The following is a 27040-nucleotide window of genomic DNA, read 5'->3' on the forward strand; positions in this document are numbered from 1 at the left end:
GCTACATACATACGCTATAAATAATGTGCGAGTGGGAGAATAGACGAGCCGAGAGAGACGTTCGGTCGGTCGGGCGGGCGGTTAGTCGAATCGAGATTTTGATAGATGTATTCGTGCTCGTCAGTTTCGACTTCCGCCAAAAGCCTTCGTTTTCAATCTTTACGAACATCTCTAGCTGTTCGAGAACATCCACCAGGGCGACTAGTGAAGGGATTGTGATGTACGAAGGACAACGATTTGCTAAAATCACCGAACTTTCACTTCTCCATCGATCCCCACCTCATTTCTGTGCGAAGAGATTCTTGTTAGAGGTATGGGGGAAGAGAGAGAGAGAAGCCGTACGTTTGCACTCTTCTTCACCGGGCAACAGTTGTTATGGAAAAGATGATAGTTGTTAAGTAATCTGTCATCCAGTGAGAATCGTGTGACGCTCTTAAGTGACTTTTTAATCGTCTTCTTTGTTCAGATTGCAAATCTAAGTCTTCAGTTGCACATATCACACAGTCTCTCTGCTCCCGTACTTCTAACGTCTATTTGTCTAGTTTTCTCCTACTATTTTCAAATCTCCAGACAACTCAATTTAAACTTAAAATTTTTAGTAACTAAACTATTATCTCAAATTTAAATAATAGTCTCAATTAATATATTAGCAGAATTTTTTAGATTAAATAATTCGAACAATTTTAAAACCAATTTCAATTCAGTTAGACGTTGGCAAGTATTGGCATGAATGAGTAATAATAAATGATAATTTATTATGTGTTTCCTTAGTCCCGTAGGTTTTTTTCCAAAAAATTAGTTTTCCAGAGTAGATCTCTCTGTCTCCTTTTTCAAAGTGAACTTTTTGCTTTAGTTTTTCCTTGTCTTTCTTTTATTTTATTATAATTATGAACAAAGTTTGAAAAAGATGCAGCGAAAGAGGGTCTTTAAAATCGAAATCCGGAAATTAGAGGAGTTTGCTATAAAGGTAGGAAGTGTGACGATTTTTTTTAATATCGTTTTATTCTTTCCATTTTCTATATTTCATGTTTTTTTCTCGGAGCGGAATTTCGTGGCATTTAAACTCTAGTTACCAATGTTCTTAGTGATGAGCACGAAAATGGAGTAATCTCCCATAACAGCTGTTACACATGTTCGTCCGTTAACTTCGTTGTTCCTGTGATTTTTTTTCCCACAGCAAATGAGGGGAAAAATGACCCCGATCTCCTCATGTCATCCAGCTCGTCAAATGTTTAAGATTGTCCCATGTTTTTCTCCTGGTATGACCACTCTTCTGTTTCTCTCCTTCCTCTGTTCTTCACGAAGGTTGAAATGGACGTACTCTGCACCGGAAAGTCGAGGTCTATCGGATGAGGTACAAATTAAATTCTTCGTTTTGAGTCGTTCACTTATGGGATGAGATGCACAGCGGATGCGGACGAGAGCTCTTTTTTGCAGTTCTGATGTTCTACTCAGATCGTAAAGGGTGCTATGGGAGAAGTTTTTTTTTTCTCTCGTTCAAGGATATTTTCGCACGATGAAAGTCATGATGAAAGTGCATTCGAGCTCGTATTCGTATATCAATCACTCAAAAGCTGTTCGCTTCTTCATAGCTTGTGCCCTTTCTGAACAATTACTCATAGCATACCTCAGAATCTCCAATGTCACCATGTGGGTGGAATTTTTTCGTTTTGATGAGGTGATATGGAATGATTCATGGCTGCTTGATGCGTGGCTAACATCGAAACCATGCAAGTTCAGGTTTTACGCATTCCTTGAGCAGCAAAGTACTGAGGAATTCGCAAATTTTGTTGTGTAGCGTGAAAATGAAGTTCAAGGATTGTTGACACGGTTCCTTAGCTCATTACATCACTTATAAAAACCTCATGTCTGCAACGGTTCGGATGGATTGCGTGTTTTAGCGTCGAACATGCTGTTTTTCATCACTTCTCAGCTGTCCGCTTATAGATTTGAGGATAAGAGAGGTAGTGATAGTTATTGATTGATGACCTCTAACATAGGAGCGGGAGCAGCAGTTGTCACCCATCTAGCACGGTGTGATATGCTCCTGCCTCTGCAAGCGGTCTTCGCCGTTTCGAATCCGCCTGACCAGCCCACGTAGCTCTTTACGCTTCGACCTTTGAATTTTTGAAAACATCTGAGATTGATGATATATTTGTTTACTTTTGCTTCGTCTACATTTCTTTAGTAGGTCGTGGTTGATTCATTTTGTGTTGATGACTGCAATTTTTTTTTGCTGGAATACGACCATAAAATATGTACTTAGGTCTCGCTTATGCGCTTATTTCCTCAGTTATTTATTCGTTTATTTTTTTATTACACTCAATGACGTGATGAGGGAATGTGACATGGACAAATACAAAACAACTGTAATAAATACATAGTGAAAAAAAAACAGAAAAGGAATACAACGGGTAGAGATGACTTCTGTATACGATTCTGACCTTGGTGACGTGTTGTCCTTATTTCGTAGTACCGTTGGAGGATTTCGATTTTAAACAGCTACGATAAAATCTTATGGATTGTACCTTCTCATCAGCAGAAGTTTTTGCCAGAATTAATACTATACTGAATTTTGCGAGTGCTACAACCACCACTTCTTTCCTGTAGCATTTCATTCGTCTTAGAAACTCCAAAGCTTAATATTTTTTCTTCTGCTCTGCACCGTTTCGATTAGACAGAAAAAAGAATTTTTCGAAAAAGCAGTTCTTTGAACTATTGATTTATGATTGATGGATGTATTGTCTCTTGACAAATCTCTCGACAGCATCCAAGCACTAAGCACTAAATGACGTTGGAAATAATGTCTCTCGACATTATTTCCAACGTAATTTAGTGCTTAGTGCTTGGATTTTTTAATGTAGCAGTGGATTCAGCTCTAGTATATTTTTTGTTTTCTTAGTTTGAACCAGTCAGAAAATTGTTATAATTTTTGTTTATTATTACCTCACATTTCAGCAGTTAGCCTTCTTCAGATCCTGAAGGAATGAAATCGAAGGTGATTTATCAGATCAAAATCCCTATCCTCCCAACAAAAAGATTCAAATAAATTAAGCTTAGGATTTTCTTTGTTGGATGTATCGGGCTTTTAATAGGATTTCCATTCGATTTCATCTTTTTAGCCTCTGAAGAAGAGGAACTCGCCGAAACGTTAGCCAAGAATAAAGAATTACAACAATCTCGAGTCCGGCTCAACTTAAAAAGTCAAGTATTGAATTATAGTCATGCGGAGGCTTAGTAAAAGTCGTACATGGAGGATTCAGCCTCACCCTTTGCAGCCATCCTTACGATATCAACTACTCATGTATTAGTTTAACATCTACCCCCAGCGTCACTTTTGTTTTCTTGTTCCACTTCTGAATCCTGAATTCTCAAACGTTGATCCGATGGCGATAACAAAATTAAACTTAGCAATTAACAAACAATAAAAACAAAAATCAAAATCTAACAAAATTCAAGAAAAGTTAATTTTTTGTGTACACTCATTGCTTCGCAATTTCCTCAAAAACTCCGCAGTTTCTAAGTATGCGAGGGAATCATATTACGAAGAAGTTGCGAAATTTCTCGTCCAATTTCTTGAGGATTACATAATTTCTACAGTTCACATTCGAAATATTATTGCAAATGACAGTTTCCGCCATTTCAAAACCGGTTCCGATACCGGATGTGGTTGAGGTAATAGGAGGTAATTTTGGTATCACAAAAAGCACACTGTGAAAACCTGTCAGTTGAGCCAAAAAAGTTTTGGTTGTTTTGGTTTAGTTTAGTTGATTTCAAGCTCTTTCTTGTGAAAGTTCAGAAGTTTATTTGATTATTTATTTATTTATTTATTTATTTACATGCATCACAGGCGCATCAGAAAAGAGAACTCTGAGGTCTGAGTGAGAGCATTAAAAAAAATCGGTTCATTGTCACAGGAGTGGATTTTCCTCTCTATAACTTTTATCTGCTACAATGACGTGTGTTTTTTTTTTGAATAATACAACATCAACTGATCCCTACAAACATTCATCTCGTTCCTTTATTACAATTGGTCCGTGCGGCTCGAGAATGACTGTGACAGGTTGCATATGTTTAAGATCCCAGAACTCTTGGATATGAAACGCTGAAGTTCTGACACTCAGGAAGCTCGAGGAGTACTGAGATACATTTACTGAGATCGCTCATGACTTCCAGAGAGGAACTAAACGGTTGAAATCAGCCGCCCACGGTGATTCATTCCATTCGTGGTTCTGAGCGTTTCATAAATCCTACCGCTACCCGCTTTTTTTTCTTTTTTTTTTTTGAAAGAACGATAAGAACCGATGTGTACAGGTAATAAATAAACAAACAAATAAATAAGTAAATAATAACCAGTTTCAAATTAGAACGCAACCAAAAGGGTCAGTCCATACTCTGTAACTGTAAGTTTGTGATCACAAATATGTGTGACACTGGAACATGCAAAGGAGCAAACAATAATTTCTCTTTGAAAATACCATTTGTTTCTCATGGCTCAGTTATTCAGTACTTTTGTCCATTTTTCTCTACCCATGATTGATTCCGAGCTTATTAATATAATATCTGGTTCTGTGCTTTCGGAATAAACGATGTTTTATTCTATTTAGCACATTAACTCCCGGATATGTTTAATTTAATCTCCGTCACTTTCGGCCGAAATTTCATTAAAGTCCATCTTTTCAACGAGACATCCTTCAAAAGAAGAGTCAATATTGCTTGTATTTATTGCGGGTGTGTTGTGAATATTTTTTTCCAGCTAAAGTGCGATCAAAGAGACTACAGTATTACAAGTAACCTTCTAGTTTATAAATAGTAACTAATATAATCCGGCAAGAAAGAAGTGAATCCTTCTATTTAATCAGGAATAGTCAAATTTGATACTCATCAATTTATCGTCATCCTAGGATAAGCTCAGAACTACAAACAAGCTTGGATCGAGCATGTATGTAGCAGCTGCTCACAAACTTGCAAAGGGAGACAGATAGACTTTGAAAAGAATTTTGTTGTAACGTTTTTGTTGTCGAAAATGTACTTATACAGTGTACAATGTGATTGTACTTAGCGCATATGTATTTCCAGCTTATTTCACTTTTTTTTTCTCGTCAGAGGACGTTTTCAATTATCCTCCATGCATAAAGGACAGTTTTTCCTCAATCTCAATCTGTTCAAACTATATACTAAATCGTGTTCACAATGTTGTGAATCATCGTTCGAGGTTGAATAATTCACGTTGAATTCTCGTCGACAATGTCTGACTGACGCACGGCCCGTTCATCCGGGACCCAATTCGACACCCGGCGAGGCGTTCCATTTCTTTTCATCCGGAGAACCCGGCAATATGTCGTTGAAATTGGCCTCATGGACCTCTTGTAGCGAGCCGCTACCTCACGTCCCGTCCACCAACCACACCCGTATCGCCTCTTGCCTATTTTGAACATCCAAGCACATAACCTATTATCATCATCATCATCATCATCATCACATCGGTTGCCTAGGCGAATGATGATCATGACCGCTGGCTATAGGTGTAACTTTTTCTGTTGCTAATGTGAAAGATTGTGGATCTGCCTTATCACTTTCACATTTCTTTCTTCTTCCTCGTTTTGGATAAAATTTTTTTGCCTCTTCATCTCATCGATACACTTTTCTTTCAGGCAGTCACACTAGGCTTCGGCATTGCTGTCTCTGGAGGTCGTGACAATCCACATTTCACCTCTGGTGATCCTGCGGTTGTGATTTCTGACGTAGTGCCAAACGGACCAGCCTGGGGACTGCTTCAGTAAGTTACTGAATCTAATTCGTTACGTCAATTTAAGGTTTAGAAGACGAGAAATTTCTTTTGTTTAGAATTTTTAATGATTGTGAGCCGTTATTGTTTTCTTGTAAGTAGATAACAATTAACAAATGCATCAAAAGGACAGAAATGGTTGCTCAGTCAGAGATACCAATTTTTCCCTGCTTTCTGAACTACAGAAATGAAGAAAATAACTCGTGCTTCCTTTTTGTCAGCCAAAGTAATGATCTCTGTAAAGATTTGTGAAATGCTCGCACTTTTTTTCCTACTACGATGATTTTAAGCAAATGGATTTTCATCTTTTTTTGCAGGGATATCGGGTTTCTTCGGATACGTTTTTTTTTAAGTGCAAGCATTCGGAGCAAGATATCTTAGTCTCATTCATTGATTTATACACTCTTCCAAACTACATTTTTTTTAACTAACAATTACTTAATATTTCTGTGGTTTTTTCTTCAAATTAAAAATCCAGGAATAACGATGCGTTGTCATTATGTTTGAGGTATACACGTCCGGCCAGCTAGCTCATAAATATTTCGAGAGAAAAAAAGCCACGCTAGTGTAATGGACAGCAGTTCCAAAATAAAAATATGAACAGTTGCGCCCATGAAGAAGAAGAGGTGGTATGTGTGAGTTTTCAGAGTGAACGACCGTATTCTATCAGCGAACGGCGTCTCATTTGAAAGCATCGACTATTCGACCGCTGTAGACATTATAAAGAACGCTGAGCACATAAATATGGTTAGTTTGAATTTTCCGTAATTTTTGGCTTTTTTTTAGGTGAATGTTAAATTTTTCTAAAATTTTATCCTCATTAAATCCAATAATTCATTGTTCTAGCATAAAAACTACAGAGTCAGTAGTTAGCATAATAACTAAATAAGTAAATTGATAAAAATAACTAATTATAGTAAGTAAAAAGATGAAAATGATGTGTTGTAGTATCTACACAATTTATTTTGCTATAATCACAACTACAGTAATCAAATTACAAATCAAGTACTCGTAAGCACTAATCTTGGGACATATTTTAATGGAATAACCAATAATTAATAAATAATGGGATTATTCAGCTTGTTACCTTTCTCTTCCTGAGAACTGACTGGGAATTCCTTTTTCCACTTCTTTTTCATCGTTTTCCTTTGGACTTTGAAAGGTTCTCGAGGATTTTTCTTTTCTTCAAGTATTTAGGTCGATAACAATCTTGGTTTTATTCAAGAAAAATTGTTTAAATATATTTAGATATGCTTTCCAATTTTCAATATTTTTTCTGCCCTTTTTTAGTTTTTTTTAAAATTAGAGCTGCATTTATGAATTTTATTTTGCAGATTGTTAAACGACGAGTCGCTGTTCCAATAATGGAGTTCGAACAGCGGACACTGAAATTTACGCTGTCTAAATCAAGAAAAAAAGATGGTTGGTGTTTCTTTTTTTATTATTCAAATCATGATAACAATCGATATTGAGTCAATCCATTGATATTAGCTCTAAGATTTTTTTATTTCAAATAATTCCGATGGTTTACTGCTCCAGAGGTTAGTGTGAAGAAATTGCTAATTGTTGAAATATTTTTCTTATATTATCATTTTGGTTTTTCTTCCTAAACATTAAATCGTACTTATTATGTGTTTACACTCATTTTTATTCTTATTTATTCCAGATTTTGGGATTGTATTAGGCTGCAAATTCTATATTAAAGAGATTCGAAATCCAAAATTAGCAGAAAAGGTGAGATCACTACTCGATTTTCAATTTTTCCCTGCTCCTTCTTTCTTACATTGCTTGATCTACCAAAGGAACGTCGAATTCAGGACCCAGGATTGAGAGAGGGTGACTCGGTGTTGCGAATAAATGGGCAAAGCGTAGAAGGATCAACACTTGAGGAAGTGAACAAGTGGTTGGAGAGGTGATTCGATTATTTATATTTATTTACATTACTTTGTATTATTTGAACATATGATCCTTTATAAATGTAGAGCACCGTAATGCCGACAATCTTCAGATCCAGAGAAAAGCTATGTCTCGTAATTCAACGAGATGTTCGACGTGGTAGTAGCAGATGGCCAAGCCAGAATACGGTATACGAACGGGTGGGATCCGTTTCGGCGACTCCACGTCATAGCCCTAGCCCCATGCTACAGCACCAACCGTTATCGCAAAGGTTTGTTTTCGTTGACTGAAGCGAACACACGATGAGAGTTCAGATGTAAAAACGCGTGCTGTAGTGGAAGTACAACAAGCATTGAACAGATGTCGGTGTTCTATGAAGTCTAGGCTGCTGTTCATAGAGTTAATTAATCAAGGATGCGTTGGCTAACGCTTATGTCTTGCCTGAAACATTTGCTGTATCTGCAAAAATTTGATTTCTATTCCTGAAGGGGATTTGAGGGGGTTCAGCGCAGTTGGTGAAGGGTTCGAAACCATCCTGCTGCCAACCGAGCCTTTAAACCCTCCATGGTCGATAAATTTGCACCAGACTTGTCCAGGAGGATAATTTGCTGACTGGACGCATCGACTATCCCTCGCAAGTCACTGTTTAGGCTAGATAACCCTTTGTAAACCCTAAGTTTGAACAGGGTCCTGAATTTTGAACACCGCCGAGCATCCCAAGCAGATTGATTAACGCCAGACGCTTTATCCTTTATTTTTAAATGGAATTCACTGGCAGAGATATTTTTAACTTGCTTTTTTTTGTAGTTCTGTTTAAGTGGAGGAAGTGTTCGATGATGAGACTGATGAGGCTTCAGACATAGTTTGCGGGAATCACGCAAACCTTCACCAGCTTTTTCCTCCTGCAGGAATCAGAAACCTCCAATGCACCTGGAGCATCTGCCAGTTTACTCAATGCCGATACTCGTTACACTAAGAAGATTTGCGGGGTTAAACCCCCATAAAGTGGATTTAATTACTCGTTAGGGTGTAAAGAGTTCCTTTACCAGGCAATTTCATAACTATCCTTTTTTTGAAGGGGGAGGGAGATTACCAGGCAATTTCATAACTATCCTTTTTTTTTGAAGGGGGAGGGAGAGGAGAAGGAAGGGAGGAAGTGAAGAGTTGGCTAAAATGATACCTCGGTTTTTGATGTCTCTGATAGTTTTGACTCTTGGATTTGTAGGCAGTGTTTTGAATTTCCGATGTGAATACATGAAAATCACATTTCGAACTCTACGTGCTAGTGGGAAGGACTGAGAATCGAAAAAGTCTCCGAACGCTCCTTCAAAGTGGTTTAAGGGAGTGATTTGATGTTTCCTTAACGAATGACACAGAATTATTTTAAGTTTGGTGTAAGTTTGTCGTGAGAAAGTCAGAAAAAGTGGGAAAAAAACTTTAAAACCGAAAAAACATAAACTTAAAGCTTTGAACTGTGATGCGAACCTCACACCTCATGCTCAATGCTCTCAATGCCCGCTTGGTCATTGTCACGGCATCGGCATGTAACACGATGGAAGCTTGCGCACAATTGTGATGGGCTTTTTTTTCTGATCCTCTTAGCAACACATGACAGAAATGCAATAATTGCATTGCAATGTTCGTTGCTAATGCTCTCCTCACTTGCAAAAACTTTTATGCTGTTCTGTCATTGCTTGCGAATAAAATCGGGCTGACCCAAGTTTGTCTTTGTGGAATCGCTGTCAATCACTATAAAAAACCTAAACAGTGCAATATATTCCTGCTCTTATAATTTTGCATCTTGAATTTTACTCTTTTTCTGAATTTCGCTTTGCAAAAAAAAAGCGAAAAGATGATTCCTTGTTTTTTTTTCAATATGTTTTAGAATTTTTGAAATGATTGAATGCTGATATGAATTGAAGATACATGCTTTTCATGAGTCTAGAATTAATTGCAACAATCTAACTGCTAGAATTTTTCCAACTCCTGCAAAGAGACAGGCATTTTAATTAAATTAGACAGATCACTATTTATGCAGCAAATTTTGTTCGATTAGCATAGCTATAAAGTTTTTTTTTTTGGATTTTGCCGGCAACCCTCCACAACTTTTTTTTGTAAGTATCTAAGTAAGTAAGTATTTTGCCGACAACAAGTGGATTGTATGGTCGTCGTTGTAGCGGACGCATCGTGTCAAGCCGGGCGAACGCGAACGTTGTCTATTATTGTCTTTATAGCGTCAGCAATATGTGCTGCCCATGAATTTTGTTTGGGTGCATAGCTACCATGTCAGACCATCCCGATCCTGGTCCTAATCAGAGGCCCATAAAGAAAAAGATCGATACCTTTCGATCACGCTGGAAGTCTCGTTTTATCCCAGACTAGATTTTTGATCGTGGTAGGATGGTAGGACATTCATGTTACACTCAGGGTTGCATCCACCATCTCCACTTCGAGGACTACCTGTCAGGTGCCCTATCCTTGCTAAACTGTTGTGGTTGAAATTGAAAACCTGGACTTAGAAACTTCTGTAAGAGCTAGTGCAAGCATTATGTTACCCCAGAAAACCATAAATCTCTCTCTCTCAAAAAAAAAATCAAATAGCTAGTTCGGAATCGAGACTTTCCATTTAATTGAAAGAGGTCATGCTTTTTCTTTTTTTTCGGGTTTCTGGGTTGGATCCACTATTGAATCCGTATCCAAAGATGATTGAATGAATTATTGAAAATTCCAAAAATGACTGAAAGAATGAAAAAATGATCCGTGATTCTTAAAGCCTTTGACGTTCACCGCGTATTACCGGTGGCCACTTTGTAGATTGAAAGAAGTACAATTCGGTTACCAATCTCTCTTGTGCTGAGACTTTGTTATGGTGTTTCTATATGTATATGTAATACCCCCCCCCCCCCCCCCGTGGTATTTCTTTTGTAGCGTTGTTTTTGCGTATTGATTCCGGCTAGAGGGAGGTGTAAACTCGTGATCCACTTTTTTTCTCCTTTTTTTGGGCGTTTTTTATGGATACATACGGAAAATTATTGTGTTATTCCATTTATCACTCTATTGTTTTCAGATCCTCACACGAATACATCAATTCCCCACGTTGGCGTGACGGTAACTTAATCGATGAACGAAGAGTGTCAAGCCCTGCAGTTTCCACTTTCCCAGCAAACACTCACGCAGCTCAAGCACAATCCACTCCATTTCCCGTGCCTATGGGCGAATACGAGTACTATAGTAGACAGAAACCGAAACCAGACCAAAATGGAGTGCGTACTGTAACGTTCAGAAAGGTTAGAAGATTCTAGTGTAATTAAATGAATTTTACGTCAGGATCTGAGTGAATTTTGATTTCGTACAGGTTGGCGGTAGTGTTGGTATACGGGTAATTGGTGGCAACGAAGTTGGTATTTTTGTCTCAGCGGTGGCGGCAGATTCGCCAGCGGCTTTACATGGCGTTTGTTGTGGAGATCGAATAGTTGAGGTAGGCACCGTTAATGGATTGTTATTCTCTTGACGATCAAAATCTTCAATAATCCTTAGAAATCCAATCTTCATAAAAATATGTAAGTCTGCGATTCAAGCTCGAAATCCCTACCTGTTATGTTTATTACCAAATACAACTTATTATATTAAATTAATTGAATTGACGAATTAATTTTAAAATTATAATTAATTGAATCAAATTTATTACTAAACATACCTGTTATGCTTATTTGAATTTTTAATTTTTCTATTCGTTAAATCTGCCTCCTTATCTCCCTACATTTGTTTATATATTAAAAATATCCTTGCTCATCTTCCAAAAAAAAACTCATCAAATGTAAGCAGTGATGGGCTCAGAGGAGTAATAGTTCTTTTATTTTCTTAATGTTTTTTTTTGGAAGTGTTAGCTTTGGTGCTATCCTTATTTTTCGTTGTGATTTCAGTCCCATATTTTTTCATGTTACTTTTTATATTTACATATTTTCCTATCCTTTGAGCATATCTTTTATTATTTTCCGCTTTGTTCTTTCTTTAAATATATCACTTGAAGGTTTTCTTCCTTCGTCCTCGAGATTTTATTTCGAAAATGAGACATCTGTTTCGCTGCCTCGCAAAAAAAGGAGGAATTTTTTTTTTTCGGAATTGCTTGGATAGTCATTTCTTCTTTATTTCTGCCGTAGCCTGCAACCTACCTTTTTAAATTTTTTTTCTTAGTTTTCGGGATCTGGTTATGGATTATTTCAAGAGTTTTCCTATTCAAAATAAAATACCGGAAGACATCTATTTCAAATATAGCGAACATTTTAGACGATTTTTCCCTTGAGAAATGAAATTCCACAATCTTTCAAATCATCGGCATCCTTTTTCTTTTCCATACCGCGTAGATATAGCTAAAGTTCACTTATAATTGTCCTCTCCTTACTTGTTTGGGCGCTAGAGGCTAACTGACTCCGGTTAAGGTCAACGGTCGACCTATGCGTGGAATTACTCGAGAGTCGGCCGTTCAACTTCTTCTTGCCCTTGATGATCATGTGTCTCTACGATTGGAACATGCTCGACAGGATTTCGAGCATGTCCGGAACAGTCAGCTTGGAGATAATTTCTACATAAGGTGATCCATTTTCTCTTTTTCCCCACAGTTGTTGAAAAGTACAAATGAATTTCTTTTTCGAGAAGTTTGCGCAGTAAAACACTGCAGTAGACTATTCTATTTGTTCTACTATTACTTTATTTTTTTTACTTATTCAACACTTTTAGGTCACATTTCACTAAAGAGAAAAAATCAAGTCCATTGGAATTATCAGTTAGCGATGGTGACATTTTCCACGTTACCGATACATTGTTTGGTGGAACAGTAGGTCTTTGGCAAGCTGCCAGAGTTTACTCAGCAAACGCAAACAAAGGAGAACCACCAAAAGGTGTGATTCCAAATCAGGTGAGTCGATTCGTTCTTCATTTATTCGTTCTTTTTCTTGGGTACAGAAGGAGGCTCATTGAGAAGGGACGTGTCGTTCTACTGTAATTCAATATTGTGCTGCTGCCTTCTTACTTATCCTAAGGGGATGACCGCCCGCAAAAAGGGCATCACATGTCTGGGCTGATGACGTACATTCCTTCCTAACAAGAAGTCAGGATATCAGCGGAACGGGTAGCGTTTACTGGCGTGGGAAAATGAGATTTGCGGTTATCTGTCAGATCCCGTAAACCTCAAGAAATCCTGTCAATACGATTTTACGCTACGCCTGAAAAGCTGGTTGGGGACCAGGAAGTGCAACCATGGTGCAGGGAAAATAATAGGGATTTAAAGTTAAGCACTGAGGGAATTTAAGGGACTTTTTCTAATTTCCAGTCAACCGCCGAGTCCATCGCTCGCGAACAGCGTCGACTAGGCGAATCGAAGGGGCGTGGTGGAACACTGCTGAGGCGTAAACTGGAATCTCGTCGGACGAAATCGCTACCAAAAAATGTGCTAGCTGATCCGGCAGAGCTCTCCTCTAGTATTCCACCACCTGCTTATGAAAGAGTCGCTCTGAACACACCCAGCTTCCACAGGTATCAACTTTTTTTAATGAGGAGTTAAGTAACAATAAAAAAAATAACAAAAAATATGTATCTTAGACCCGTGGTTCTCTTCGGACCATTGGCCGACGTGGCTCGATCGCATCTGCTTAGCCAATTCCCAAACCGATTCGCTGAACCATCGGCAAGTGATTACTGTGGTGGAGGTGGTGCAGGAGGCGGATCCGGAGGTGGAGTGATTCGACTCGCTGCACTGGACAGTGTTATCGCTGCCGGCAAGCACTGTGTGCTGGACATAAGTCTAGAATCGGTACGATAATACGAGCTTTCCATTTCTGTCCTCACCTTTCCCTACTTAAATCCACTCTTGATAGGTGGAACGATTGCAACTGGCTCAATATGCTCCGATTGTGGTTTTGATTGATGTGGACGGAAGATCACGGATTCGGGAGATACGGAAGAAGGTTTGATGGGAACTCTGGCACTTTCAGTGTATCATCATCCTAAAAGAATGGATTTCAGCTAAACGCTCCTCATCTTTCGTCGAGAAAACTGGCTGATCAAGCGGCGCAAATCAAAAAACATCATGCACACCTTTTGTCAGGTCTGTTGCTTTGTCATTTTTTTTTGTAAATGACTATTCTAGAACTTTTAATGAAACACCATTTTCCAAGAGTTAATTAAAGCACCTAAGGCGTTTGCAAGGAAATTTACATTTTCGTGTTTTTAGAAGAATCTGGACAAATAATCATACTGGAATCGTACAAAAAAAAGACTTTTTCTTCTCATATTTCCTGTTTCTAGCTACGGTAGATGCGACGAATGAGGAGGCATGGTTCGATGCACTTCGTGATCTAGTCATCCATCTACAGCAACGACGGCTGTGGATGCCGGAATTCCCGCCTAATTTGCCACTTGAGGATGTAAGTTGGGATCATTTTCACAAGCGTACTGTATTTTAAAGGATCGAGTGATTGTTGCAGGTGCTTTTATTCCCGTTGTCCTCAAAAGGCATCAATTATGACTCCGACATGGAGTCCTCGAAAGGAGACTACGGGGACTACTGTATGCGCAGAGAAGATAGTACTACTAGGGGAGGTCCACCTGCGGCTACGATGACCAGGTGAGCGCAAAGTTTAGACATTGGTTTGTTTTTTAAAGGATAATGTTCTGTATTATCAAGTCCAAAGCTTTGAGGAAAAACAAACAAAGCCGTCTCTCCACTTACAACAGTTAATAGGGTTATTCAAAAAAGTCAAAAATGAACAAAATGAAGGCTAAAATTGAAAGATGAGTCGTTTCGCCTCAACCTAGACGATCCATTTTTGGATTAGCCTTCCTTGAGGCTCCTCAGGAGAGAAGAAAGGCTAATCCTAATAAAACAATACCAAAATCAAATCAAATAACTAAAACGTTGAAAAACAAACAAAAATTGAAAAACCAAGCAAGATGGTGAATGTTTGAGTCCAAATCGTATTTTGCTGTTTATGATACTCAGTTACGTAGCCGAAACGAGGTCTTTAAAAGTTGTTAATATCGTCCTGTTCTTACAGTTCCATATTTACTTTTTTTTAGAAGCTTATTTAGTTATCTTTAATCTCATAATATTTTTTTTGCTCATTTATCCTTGATTTTCCTGTTTAATAATTCATAATTCATAATGAAATTACAATCCTCTAGACATCGAATTTTTTTTCCCAAGAGGTTCATTTATATACAGATTGAACAAATGTCCAGGTCCATCTCTGTCTAGATCCTCCAAATTTTACAGCTTCATATTTATCTATTTTTGTTTTTATTTTATTCATTTATCTCTAATTTAATAGTTTAATAATTCGTAAGTCATAATAAAACCGCAATCCTCTTTTCTTTGAGTTTTTTTTCTCCAAAGAAGGTTTTATTTTTATTTTATTCATTTATCTCTAATTTAATAGGTTAATAATTCGTAAGTCATAATAAAACCGCAATCCTCTTTTCTTTGAGTTTTTTTTCTCCAAAGACTTGTTTTTATATTGAACAGAACATGTTCAGATCCATCTACGACTGGGACAATAGTCAATCGATGGGAGCATCGTCGATCATCGATTCTCCGCATTCAAGTGAGCTCACACGTACAGGTCCCATTGGTTGGGTGACTTTGCCTCGACGTGGTGCCGCTGAGTCGAGCGTTGACGCACCGGCGAAGCCGCATCGTGGCATGACAAACGTGGATGTCCGACCTACTAACACTGAAAAACGTGGCTCGTTACCGGCTAACAACGGTGGACCGTCGACGCATACATCCAGTAGCGCGTCTCGTGACGAAACCCCTCATTCACCGGTCAAGGAGCCGTCATCGTCGTCGTCGCAACTCACAAACGGGCATGGTGTGTGTGCAGTGTTTTGTTTGTCACTTTTTTTTCAAAAAAAAAAAAAAAAACTTCTTCTTTCGTCTCACTAATTTGTTGTCCTACATAGTGGATGTTTGGTAGTTCGGAGTTAACTTACACTTTTTGTTTTTATGGCTAAAGAAGCAAAAAAAAACAACAAATTTGGTGAAAGTGTGGTGTTTAACATAAGTGTCATCTATGCTGCCAGAAAGAACTTGCTTTGAACTAAAATTTAAAGAATCGTGAAATATGTCTGTCCTAAGTAATCTAACGAAAATGTCTTTATTTTTCTTTATTTGAGAAAACAAAGGACTATTTTTGTGCGCATTCAAATAGAAAAACCATGCCTCGTTTTTTTTTCTTCAATTTTAACTTTGAACCAGTTCATTCCTTAAAAAATCGGAAAGAAAGGGAACGGGTTTTTACAATCTGGCAGCTTACATAATTACATAATTTTGCAGACTCTTTGTCCCATTTTGAGCTATTTTTTCCTACAACTTCAGGATTAATTTAGAACACAGTATTCAGTTCAGTTCTTAGAACTTTTCAGGATATTAAAAAGACTAATATTGATACAAGAAAAGACAGATAACTGCACTGAGTGCATCGCACGCTTTTTTTGCTGTTTTTCTTTTTCTCAGTTCTTATAAACCATGTTGTTACCTTCTTTTGACGAGACTGTACGTTCTATTCAGTAAGAGGAGAAAAGAATTTATATAAATCATTATATAAATTACAACTGGTTCGAAAGCTCTAAATCGACTAGTTTCACTGCATAGTTTTTCTAATTAACATTGAACACACAAGAAATCACTACTTAAAATCTTTTGCTCCGAACTTCTTTTGAAGACTTTCATTTCTATTTCCTTTATTTTTCATTTTTTTTTTCTTTGCAATGTGTCAATACCAACTTCGAGAAACCGTACACGGTTCCGCCGAAGTATTTGGAGGAAAATTCGTAGAGTTTTGTGCGAATGTTTTGATTATCTGTTGTGTTACTAATATCTGACACGAATTTCTTCTCCTTATTTTATTCAGATGTTCGAAGTGCTTATTTTAGAACTACCTAACGGTCGACAGCCCAATTCTCCAGGATACTATCATGTGAAGCAGGTAGATTTCCGTTATAGGGGAAAAATAATTCTTTAATAAATCTAAGAGCTTTCAGTTGTTAAATGACGATTCACTCTATCACGATGCTCGACTGGCGAATGAAATTGCGAATGTTCGACTACGTGAAGAGGCAAGATTACGAGATGATAGAGTTCGAGGTGAACAAAGACTTCACGATAGGCCACAGGTACTCTTCCTACTTTTTGTTTGTTTTTTTTTGTTTCTTTTCTTTCCTTTTCTTGAGAAAAATAGATCTCCTTGCTTTATAATTTCTCGTGTTTGAAACGAAAATGTCTCAGGATAGGTTCAGGTCCCACTACAACCGCCAAATCCTGACATGTATTCACCTCGTGAGGAGAAACCACAACCACAAACGGTTTCGTTCGGTAATCATCAATCATTAGCCGACAGTGGTGCACCACCGAATCGATTCCCTCGAGGATCCTCTCAACCTGTTAGTCGTCCCACAATTGCTCCCAAACCTCATGTGTACACAGAAGGTGTTGTACGGTAGGTGCTTTTCTTCCTCTGTTACTGTATTCTGTAGTGATTTTGGTTGTGCTTTTTAAAAATATTTATCTCTATGCATTTTTTTAAAAGATAACCTAAAAATATTTTCAGAAATCGGTGGCAAGATAGTGCTACTCCAGAGCCGATCTCTCGTATGGACTCACCAAGCATAGCTTCTAATGGCCTATCAGTAGCGCAGTCGCCGAGACCACAGGAGCAACCACGATCTAATGGCTCCAATGGGTAAGCAGTGGCCTTTTTTCACTCAAACACCTGATAAGAACCCTTCTTTTTTCCCTATTTTTGTTCCTTTTTCTTCTTCATTCTTTGAGTGCTTAGTGAAAGGCATCACTCCACGAATCTGACGTGGTATGGGATTTCCGATGGACAAACTCTATACGGAATCGTTGATTGTGGGATCAGGGATGGTTTGGCTCAACTCTCCCCAATCGTTGAAAAAACGACGGGGTCCCGACGATTTCAGCTGCAACGCTCCACTTTTGTACACGCAACGCATCCAGCTGCGCAGCGGTCGAAAGCCAATGAGTTTTCCTTGCTTGCCTATTTAAGTGAAACCTATGAATAGGTCACTGAAGGGACCAGAACGTATATATAGAGGAGCGTTCTAACGTTCCTCGTAGGAACTAAAGCGGTTCCCACGCCACTTTTTTTTAGGACGATTAGGGGGGGGGGGGAGCGGAACCACTCCTGAACCCGCAATCTAGGACTACATCTCTAACTTTTGCTGTGGATTCCCTCACCACCTGAGATTTGTGGCATGCAGCCTTTAATTTAATTGAGAGCTTTGTTTAGATATACTAATGGCAATTCATCCACAAGTACTAATGGAAATGGGCAAACGTCTTTGATTGAAAGAAATGGAAGTCCACGAAAAGGAGACGTAAATATTCATCATGAAAACCAATCTACTGATGTCGCGAATGTTGAGGTGGATTTAACATTTCACTTCTCATTCCTTTTTTTTCTAGGAAATTAAGTTTTTCTCCCACATAGTTGTGATAGTGATAATTGTGTTACTTTATAGGAACCAACAATAGTAGAGGAAACAAATGCGGTGATAGGGAATGATGGTGGCGTGTTGAACTGTCCAGCATCTGGTGTTGAACTTCGAATCCCAAAAGGAGCTATTCCTCCGGGAGAAACGCATGAAATCTATGTGAAGGTGAGCTTCGTTATTTGATCTCGTAGGGGTAAGATGAGGGTTTTAGCGATTTCCATCGATTAACATTCACCAACTCGTAGAAGAAAATCATTTCCCAGCAAAAATTTCTCCCATGATTTTATCCGGTAACCTATCTGTTAAAAATTCTGGAAGTATCAGCCTTCTTCTTGAAAAAGAGAAGTGGGACTAAAGCTACTACATAACAGTAAACTTAAAATAGCAATAACACGGAATCAATTAAAATCGCGTGATGTACTGGGCCAATGCTTTGACTTAGAGGCAGCGTTCACGAAACTGACGTAGCTGGGAAACCGGATGGAAAATAGAGAATTTGGAATGTAGATTATAACTATTAGCATGGCCTCACTCAGTTTCCTTTACTCGTCCTAAAAACGGCGTGGGAACGGCGTCTGTTCTTACGAAGCACGTGGAAATGTCCCAGCCTTGCTTTCTAAAGTACCTCTTAAGGAAACCAGGCGGTTCCAATGCCGTTTTTCTAAGGATACGATTAAGGAAAATTGAACGGGCCCGTACTCGTATCTTTGATCTACACCCCAAACTCTTTTCACACTACGTCTGTCACTAATTTCTTGATACGGCACCTTTAATTACGAAACAGCCACCTAGTACGTAGTTATATTAACCTTTCAATGCTTCAGGTATGTCGTGACGGCGAATCCCCACCGATAGATAAGTCGAAAGGAGAAACGCTGCTGTCCCCGCTAGTAATGTGCGGCCCTCAGGGTTAGTTTTTATGCTCGCTCGTTCATGCTCCGGACCACCTTACTCACTTTTTTCTCTTCAGGTCTAACATTCCTTACCCCATGCGAGCTCCGACTACCACATTCCGGGCCTGTGGACGGTGACGGTCAATGGTCGTTCTCGTTAAAAGCTGGTGAAGGCGGTGAATGGCAACAAATGGACGTACAACCGCAGAAAACCGCCGGTTCTTCCGACAAACAGTTCCTCTCCGTTCTCATCACGCACTTCTAATCGATAACCTCGCTTCTGCCACCTCACATCATCGTGTTAATTGCCCAACTTTTCTTTTTTTTCATCTCATCTACTTGTCCATAGATGCGGGTTACCAGTGCTATTTCTCGTAAACAGTATTTTTGTTTACTTTCTTCGAAAAGGATTCTAGATTTTCTTCCCCCCTACGAGTTTGTAGCATGCTGTAATTGTGCCGCCTGTGTGTGCTGCCTTTCTAGGTTCTAGTCGTCCGGTACCACTACATAATTAATCGCCTTCTTCTTTTTTTTTTGTTATTGTTTTTAGACTATGCCGATCGATTGGCTAATCGTTGATTGTTATGTCGTACGCATTGTTTTACTGCTTTGCTTGAGTATTCTGCCTATTTTCATTGCGCTTTACATTAAATTGTTATATTCTATGTATTGAATGTATTGAATTATATGAATTCTATGTACTCTATTGGTTATCGATCGATTTAAAATCACGATATATTTTGTCTATGAAATCTCTCAGTTTATTTTTATGCCAAATATTGTAGTAGTAATAATTTAATTGATTTGATTAATTATTAATAGTCGATTTATTAAGTGTTTTGCGAGAGGCCTTATGCTTCGCTCAACTATTATTATACCCCGAATTGGTGCTGTGATTTCACGCTCTGAAGTTCTTATTGAAATCTGAACCGATACCTGTTGTTTTGATACGTAAGAATTGGGGTTGCCATGATGGCTTGCCAGCGCGTCTTCGCCGTTTCGTTGCAAATGTATTGCTGTTGATCTTCACCGATATTGTCGTACATAATATATATTGTCAGCGTAATTTGACAGCTTTGTAAATTTATCAAGAGAAAATGAAAGTCTATTGCTCAATTGTCTTGTTTTAATCAGAAACACCAAAGGAGAAGTTAAGGACATACCAACAGATTAGGATGGTGATTGCACCAGGTATTCGTGGCCTTTTCGCAAGCAGGAAGAAGATGCTGTGAGCGTGATTGAACGTTCAATCGAAAGTGTGATGCTAGGAGTATCCCACTTGACGCAAGTGAGGGACAGGATTTGGAGTTCCCTCCTACGTCAGCGATCGAGAATCAGAGACGTACCCACATTTGCAATACAGCAAAATAAGGTGGACTGGAAACGTGATGCGCTTCAACGACAAAAATTGTACCAAGGCCGTGAGCGACTGGGTCCCAAGCGATATTAAGCGGATCGCCGGAACGATGGTCAGACTTCTTCACCACGTCCTTGAAAGAAGAATTCGATGCTCTTCGTGTCTCACGCGAAAGGGAAAATCATTGGACGACTCTTGCACGCGATCGGGATAAATGGAAGGATTACTGAAGCTCGCTCGACCAGTTCGAAGACAACGGAAGTCAAGGTGATCAAGGTGGCTCGTGGTGAAAAAAAGTTCATGAAGTGAAGATGTCCAGGTCCCACAGCTGTGTCATCCTTATGAAAATTTTTGCTGAAAAGCGGGAGAAGCGTTTCGAATACGAAGTCGTTAACGAGTTCAATGATGTGATTTATTTCTAAGCTACACAAACTGTGATTTGAGGCTACAGATTAAATGATTTTCTAGTTAATTCTTAAATGCTTAACGATGCTATTTGTGTCAACCGAACGAGGGGGCAGGTGTGGCACTGTTGGTAAGTGGCTCTACAGTGACTGTGCAGTCGATGGTTCGACAGCATCCTGGTGCTATCCAAGCTCTTCATCCCTCCATGAATTGGTACTTGTTTGGGAGGATGAAAACACTGACTTGACACATCGGCTAGCCACCGCAAGTCTTTTATAGTTCGTTAACCTCAAACAATTCTGAATTGAAGTGAACGTGGGGCCGCATTCTAAGCGGATTGATTAACGCCAGACACTTTATCCTTTATATTTACAATGAGTCAAATCTTTCAAAACAACGAAAAGGTTGAACTGTCAATTTCTCCATCGCAACCCCATCAGTAAACCAACATAAACTTTCACATCCAATGAATTGTGAAGTTGAACTGTGAAGACCACATAAGTTTAGATTCGTGCGCTCACTGATCTATGTACACCACGTTCTTCATGAAGTAGACACATTTCACCAATCAGGACATTCTTTAATTTAATGTGAGGCCTGAGATTTTTTTAACTTCATAATTGAGTGAAACAAATAATTTGCAGTGAACGGGAGTAGCACAGTTTGGAAGAGATCCGGCTGTGACTGCACGATCGATCTATGGTTCGAAACCGCTCTTGTACCAACAAGGACGTTCATCCTTCCGAGCTCGATAAATTGGTGTCAGACTTGTTTAGGTGAGGGGACCAGAACGTATATATAGAGGAGCGTTCTAACGTTCCTCGTTGGAACTAAAGCGGTTTCCACGCCTTTTTTTTAGGAAGATTAGAGAGAGGTGAGCGGAACCACCCCTGATGGCGCAATCTACAACTCCATCTCTAATTTTTCCCATGGATTCCCTCACCAAGTCAAATTTGTGTTATGCTGTCTTTAATTGAGAGCTTTGTTTAGATATACTAATGGCAATTCATCCACAAGTACTTATGGAAATGGGCAAACGTCTTTGATTTAAAGAAATGGAAGTTCACGAAAAGGAGACGTAACTATTCATAATGAAAACCAATCTGCTGATGTCGCGAATCTTGAGGTGGATTTAGCATTTCACTTCTTATCCTTTTTTTTTCTTTGGAACTAAGTTCCTCCCCCCCCCACATAATTGTGATACTGATAATTGTGTTACTTTATAGGAACCAACAATAGTAGAGGAAACAAATGCGGTGATAGGGAATGATGGTGGCCTGTTGAACTGTCTAGCAGCTGGTGTTGAACTTCGAATATAGGTGAGCTTCGTTATTAGATCTTTTTTTAGAGATAAGATGAGGGTTTTGGCGACTTCTATCGATTGACATCCACCAACTTGCAAAAATCACTTCCCAACAAAAAATCTCTCCCATGATTTTATCCGGTAACCTATCTGTTAAAAATTCTGGAAGTATTAGCTTTCTTCTTGAAAAAGAGAAGTGGGACTACAGCTACAGAAATACTTCGAATACCTTACTACATGTACCTGAGTGAGTGTAGTGTAGTGGTTAGAGGTTCCGCTGCCTGCACGATTGATCGGAGACTCGAAACCGCCCTAGTGCCAACCAAGACCTTTCATCGTTCCGGACTCGATAAATTGGTACCAGACTTGTTGTTCTGGCAGTTCCCGTTTTAAATATATTATAAATGGACACTACCGCTTGCATACACATAGTATATCTGGCTTCCTCTTCCCTGCCTTTACAAGTAGTACGTGAGTACGGAGTACGTGTCGAGTATGGGTGGGATCCTTTAAACTCCTCACTCCTTTGAATCTGGCCACCCCGCTGCTGAAGTCCATCGAAACTTAAGTCACGTATTCGGCACTGAAGCCCCTTCTGAGCTATCTGTGCGCGCCTGGTTCCAGCGCTTCAAAGCCGGAAACCAGAAGCTCGAAGATGAGCCTCGCTCTGGTCGACCGACTGCAATATCGCTCGACGAACTGAAGAATCTGGTGGAGCAGCATCCATATGAAGGTGTGCGGTATTTTGCTGCCAGTCTTGGCCGTTCGCTGTCCACCGTGAGCAATGGACTGCGATATCTCGGAATGGTGAAAAAACTCGGTCAGTGGCTCCCACATGCATTCAGCGACGGCAACCGCCAGGGACGCCCGGACATCTGCACTCAGCTGCTCTCCAGAAGCCGCCGATTCGGCTGGCTGGACACCATTGTCACTGGAGATGAAAAATAGGTCTTCTACGTCAACCAAACCCACAAACGTGCGTGGCGCACTGGCGATGAAATGCCGGATCCTTTCGTGAAAGGTGAAATCCATGAGAAGAAGGTCATGCTGAGCGTCTTTTGAGGAATTCATGGAATCTGTTTCGAACTGCTGCCGGACAACACGACAATTACTGCCGAGATCTACTGCGCTCAACTGCAAAGACTGGCCGACAAGATCCGCAAGGAGCACCCGAAGCTCGGCAACGTTCGCCTGCTGCGCGATAACGCGCGCCCTCACATTTCTGGGAAGACTTCCCAGAAAATTCTGGAGCTCGGATGGGAAGTTCTACCGCACCCACCTTACCCACCGTACTTGGCCCGGACCTAGCCCCGACCGACTACCACCTCTTCCGATCGCTTCAGCATCACCTGGAAGAGAAGCGCTACGATGATCGTGACCACCTCGAAAATGACCTTTATGCTTTCTTCGCCTCCATGTCGCCGGAGCTCTACGCCAAAGGAATCCGCGATCTTGTGAGACGTTGGCAGAAGGTTGTCGATGTTGATCGAGATTATTTCGTCGAATAATAAAATGTTGTTAAAAAGTTGTGTTGCTTTGAAATTTTGCCGTGTTCCGGCAGATACTTTCCGAACACCCTAATACATCGGCTAGCGTCGTAATTCATCGTATAGATTAGAAACGAGTTCGTAAACTTCAAACGACTCCTAAGTGAAGTGAAGGCGGGTCCCAAGCGGAATGATACTCCAGAGACCTTATCCTTTTTTCTTCAAATAATTTGCAATGTCTTACAGTGTTACCATCAATCATTGTCGTATGGACTGATGGATTGCTTTCCAGAAGCTTTACAGACGCTTCCACCACCGCACCAACGCGTTTTCCAATGAGTTCAGATGGTTCTTCATGCAAGGCGACTGAAACTTTGTAACATGACGTTGGAGACAATTGAAGCAAATATGTATTAGCATCGTCTTATTTAGTTTGAGTAAAATTCTAGAAAAAAAAGAAAATCGAGACTAAAAAAAATTCGACTTTGGCTTAGAAGTTTGAGTTCAAATTCCGTCCACTTTCTTTTGAAAAATGTCGGATCCGATATGAAAGTATTGTGATTGATCATGAGAAGAGCTCTGACGAGTTTGAGCGATATCCATTTCAATTTCGTTGTTGGTGCATGACACTCTGAATCCTTAGAGGAGCGGTTTTCCATCAAATATTTGTAGAAGCTTTACACATTTGTAGGTAGATTTTGTCCAACGCTCCAGTTCATTCGCTGTGTCCCTCGAGCCTAAAATTTCATTTTCTCGCTTGCTAATTCTACTGTTCAACTGGGTATCTGCGAAAACGAGAGGATCTTCAAACAAAGGATTTTTAACCGATACGGCTCATGGATAGCTCGTGTGCATTCAGGTGTTTGGAACAATGCGTAATTACTCAGGAAATCTCATTCGAAAAAAAAGATGGATAAAAAAGTAGTAGGAGCAGGAAGGGGAGAGTCAATACAAAAATAATGGCACTGCAGAGCAATAAGATCCACGAATGATCACAAACAAATAAGCTTCTAACAAATTAAATAAATTAAAGCTTCTAATAAATGAAATGTATAAAAAATGCCAATATGTCAATCAAATAAAAGTAGTTCTCGTCCCATATATATAAATATTGAAGTATTTTATTAATTAAATTAAATTGTTGTTATTTTGAATATTAAAGAGCGCGCTGTCCTCAATGCATTAATAACGTAAGTAGATAGTACCAACTAATATTATTTAAAAAAAAAAAACCTTCTTTATGTGTTTCAGAACATTGTCTCTGAAATAACAGTAGAAATTGGAAAGTCGTACATACTGTCGATCCCATATACATCCAGCCGTGTTAATATCACGCTTGGGCGGCAGACGTAGGCATAGGTACACCAAGAAGTCTAAAAAGCTACAGAAACAGAACTGAGAACTGCAGAACTGCGCCGCCGCCTAACGGTTTCATCAGAAGGGTAGTGCACTGGTAGTACCCAGCTATAGATGCAGTTTGACGGGAAATAAAGGATAACGGATAAAGTTTCTGGCGTTAATCAATCCGTATCCCCACGTTCACTTCAATTCAGAATCGTTTGAGGTTTACGAACGTGTAACTGGCCCATACAATGAGTTGCGATGGCTAGCCGATGAGTCAAGTCAGTGTTTCTATCCTCCCAGACAAGTCTGGTACCAATTTATCGACCCCGGAGGAATGAAAGGCTTGGTGAGCACTGGGGCGGATTCGAACCTACGATCGATCGTGCAGGCAGCGGAACTTCTAACCGCTACAGTACACCCGCCCCGGAAATAAAGGATGACAGATAAAGTGTCCGGGTGTGAGATAAGAATGGATGGTGATAAAGATGAGATTAAGATGATGATGAAAATAGACAAAGTCTTTAGTCCATACAATGACTTACGATGGCTAGCCAATGTATCAAGTTAGTGTTTTTTTTTCCTCTCAGATAAGTCTGATACCAATTTGTCGACACCGGAAAGATGAAATGCTTGGCAGTAAAGCGGAATCGAACGGGAATACGTTTGCGATTCCAAAATGACGGATCCACTTTCGACAGAATGAAATAAATAATCTCATTCCTCCTCCAGTACGAGAAAGATAATAGAAGTTTCAAAAAGTTGCAGGTTTTTTAGTAGGGAAAATTTGCATTGACGTGGTCGATATTCCCGTATTTATTAATTCTGATTATTTTGAATATTCCACTGCGATGTTACAGCATGTAGTTACAAATATTGAACTACGGCAATTCTTGAAGATGCGAAGGAAATTCAGTCAACTATCTCCTACAAAAAAAAAGGAAAAGACTCACGTCATGCAGTCATCACGGATCAACCTTATAAGTCCACCTAATCCACATTCAAATGCTCTTGCTAAAGTTTTATTTTATTCTTCTCCACTTCAACATGTGAGCCAATTTACCTCCCATTACACTTATCCACAAACGTTCGCTGATCGCGTCAAAATGTTACTGGATGACAGACAGAACGTTTGCTGTCAGCCGACCGACGACAAATGACAGGAGAACTTGTCATGAGTCGTCGACGAATTGTTGAAAAAGCGATGCAAACGAGGCTGTTCGTCGCGTAATCTGATTGATGTGCTAGTGTGTGTTGGTGAGAGCCCATCCGTGCGTGCCCTCACTATTATCCTCTTCTTAGTCCATTTTTGTTGCCATTTTTCGCTTCGCTTCTGCGCTTCTTTCCGTCACGTGTCTAGTCACGTGTCCGGATTCAGTCAGAGTTGTGAATACGAAGACGTAATTGTCGCATTCGGTCTGCATGATTTATATTTGTATTTGTTATTTATATTTATTATTTATATTTATTTATATTTGCTGTAGTCTTAATTATTATTTTTGAATAGTACTTCCCTCGTAATGGAGAGGCATTTTTGAATAATAGTTTTTGAATAGTAATAATAATACCTACCTATGCGTATCAGATAAATTAGGAGAGAGAAAAAAAAGAAAGAAACGAAAGAGGAATGAGTAGAAGCGTAGTTCTACGCTTTTGCCCCTGACAAAATCCTACTGATATAATTGTTTTCTTCAGTGGAGCCGTACATGAGGTTGTTATAGTCCTTTATTCGTGGCTAACGTTTCGGCAATATCTTCGCCTTCTTCAGAGCCTGAAAGGGGTGAAATTGAACGTGACTAATCCGATCAAACGCCTTATCCGCCCAACAAAGAAAGTCCTACGTTAACCGTTGAACCTCATAGCTACCAGTGGAAGAAAACATCGTACCTTAGGATCAGCTGAAGGCGCGAGTTCCCGCGTAATGGAGAGGCATTTCTCCTTGCGATTCATATTTGGACTCTTGGAGTGGATCCAAAAAGCCTCCAGAGCCTTGCGCGCCGCAATGCTAGGTTCGCGCGCCAAATCAAGCACTAACATGCCGAGGTTTATCGAAAGTCGCAC

General features: G+C 39.5%; 3 protein-coding genes across 4 annotated transcripts in view; 2 read left to right on the top strand and 1 right to left on the bottom strand.

Moving 5' to 3' along the window:
- RB195_007256 (uncharacterized protein) overlaps positions 1-23099 on the top strand; it is a gene marked incomplete at both ends in the record, with an annotated part of 32418 nt that extends 9319 nt beyond the window's left edge. The window contains 26 exons of one of the 2 annotated variants that reach the window (XM_064180792.1): positions 5655-5779; positions 6436-6535; positions 7123-7210; positions 7455-7522; positions 7606-7700; positions 7797-7955; positions 10752-10971; positions 11040-11162; positions 12124-12275; positions 12422-12599; positions 13014-13216; positions 13283-13493; positions 13558-13647; positions 13706-13787; positions 13988-14106; positions 14167-14306; positions 15215-15549; positions 16613-16665; positions 16721-16852; positions 16976-17175; positions 17287-17418; positions 17989-18124; positions 18221-18358; positions 19018-19102; positions 19164-19320; positions 22721-23099. In XM_064180792.1, the coding sequence (XP_064037633.1) occupies positions 5655-5779; positions 6436-6535; positions 7123-7210; positions 7455-7522; positions 7606-7700; positions 7797-7955; positions 10752-10971; positions 11040-11162; positions 12124-12275; positions 12422-12599; positions 13014-13216; positions 13283-13493; positions 13558-13647; positions 13706-13787; positions 13988-14106; positions 14167-14306; positions 15215-15549; positions 16613-16665; positions 16721-16852; positions 16976-17175; positions 17287-17418; positions 17989-18124; positions 18221-18358; positions 19018-19102; positions 19164-19320; positions 22721-23099 (3900 nt within the window). Of the gene's footprint in view, positions 1-5654; positions 5780-6435; positions 6536-7122; positions 7211-7454; positions 7523-7605; positions 7701-7796; positions 7956-10751; positions 10972-11039; positions 11163-12123; positions 12276-12421; positions 12600-13013; positions 13217-13282; positions 13494-13557; positions 13648-13705; positions 13788-13987; positions 14107-14166; positions 14307-15214; positions 15550-16612; positions 16666-16720; positions 16853-16975; positions 17176-17286; positions 17419-17988; positions 18125-18220; positions 18359-19017; positions 19103-19163; positions 19352-22720 lie in introns of those variants that run through there. The other variant, XM_064180791.1, reaches the window with a different exon arrangement.
- On the bottom strand, positions 22780-22992 carry RB195_007257 (uncharacterized protein; the record flags this gene model as incomplete). The annotated part of the gene is made up of 1 exon (XM_064180793.1): positions 22780-22992. One exon carries the CDS (start codon positions 22990-22992, stop codon positions 22780-22782), a length of 213 nt encoding a protein of 70 aa, XP_064037635.1.
- Positions 23100-23407: 308 nt separating the features above from the next.
- Positions 23408-23659, top strand: RB195_007258 (uncharacterized protein; the record flags this gene model as incomplete). The annotated part of the gene is made up of 1 exon (XM_064180794.1): positions 23408-23659. The coding sequence occupies one exon, from the start codon at positions 23408-23410 to the stop codon at positions 23657-23659; it is 252 nt and encodes an 83-aa protein (XP_064037636.1).
- Positions 23660-27040: the final 3381 nt, after the last annotated feature.

Source organism: Necator americanus, chromosome I (assembly GCF_031761385.1).
Source record: "Necator americanus strain Aroian chromosome I, whole genome shotgun sequence".
Lineage (NCBI taxonomy): Eukaryota > Metazoa > Nematoda > Chromadorea > Rhabditida > Ancylostomatidae > Necator > Necator americanus.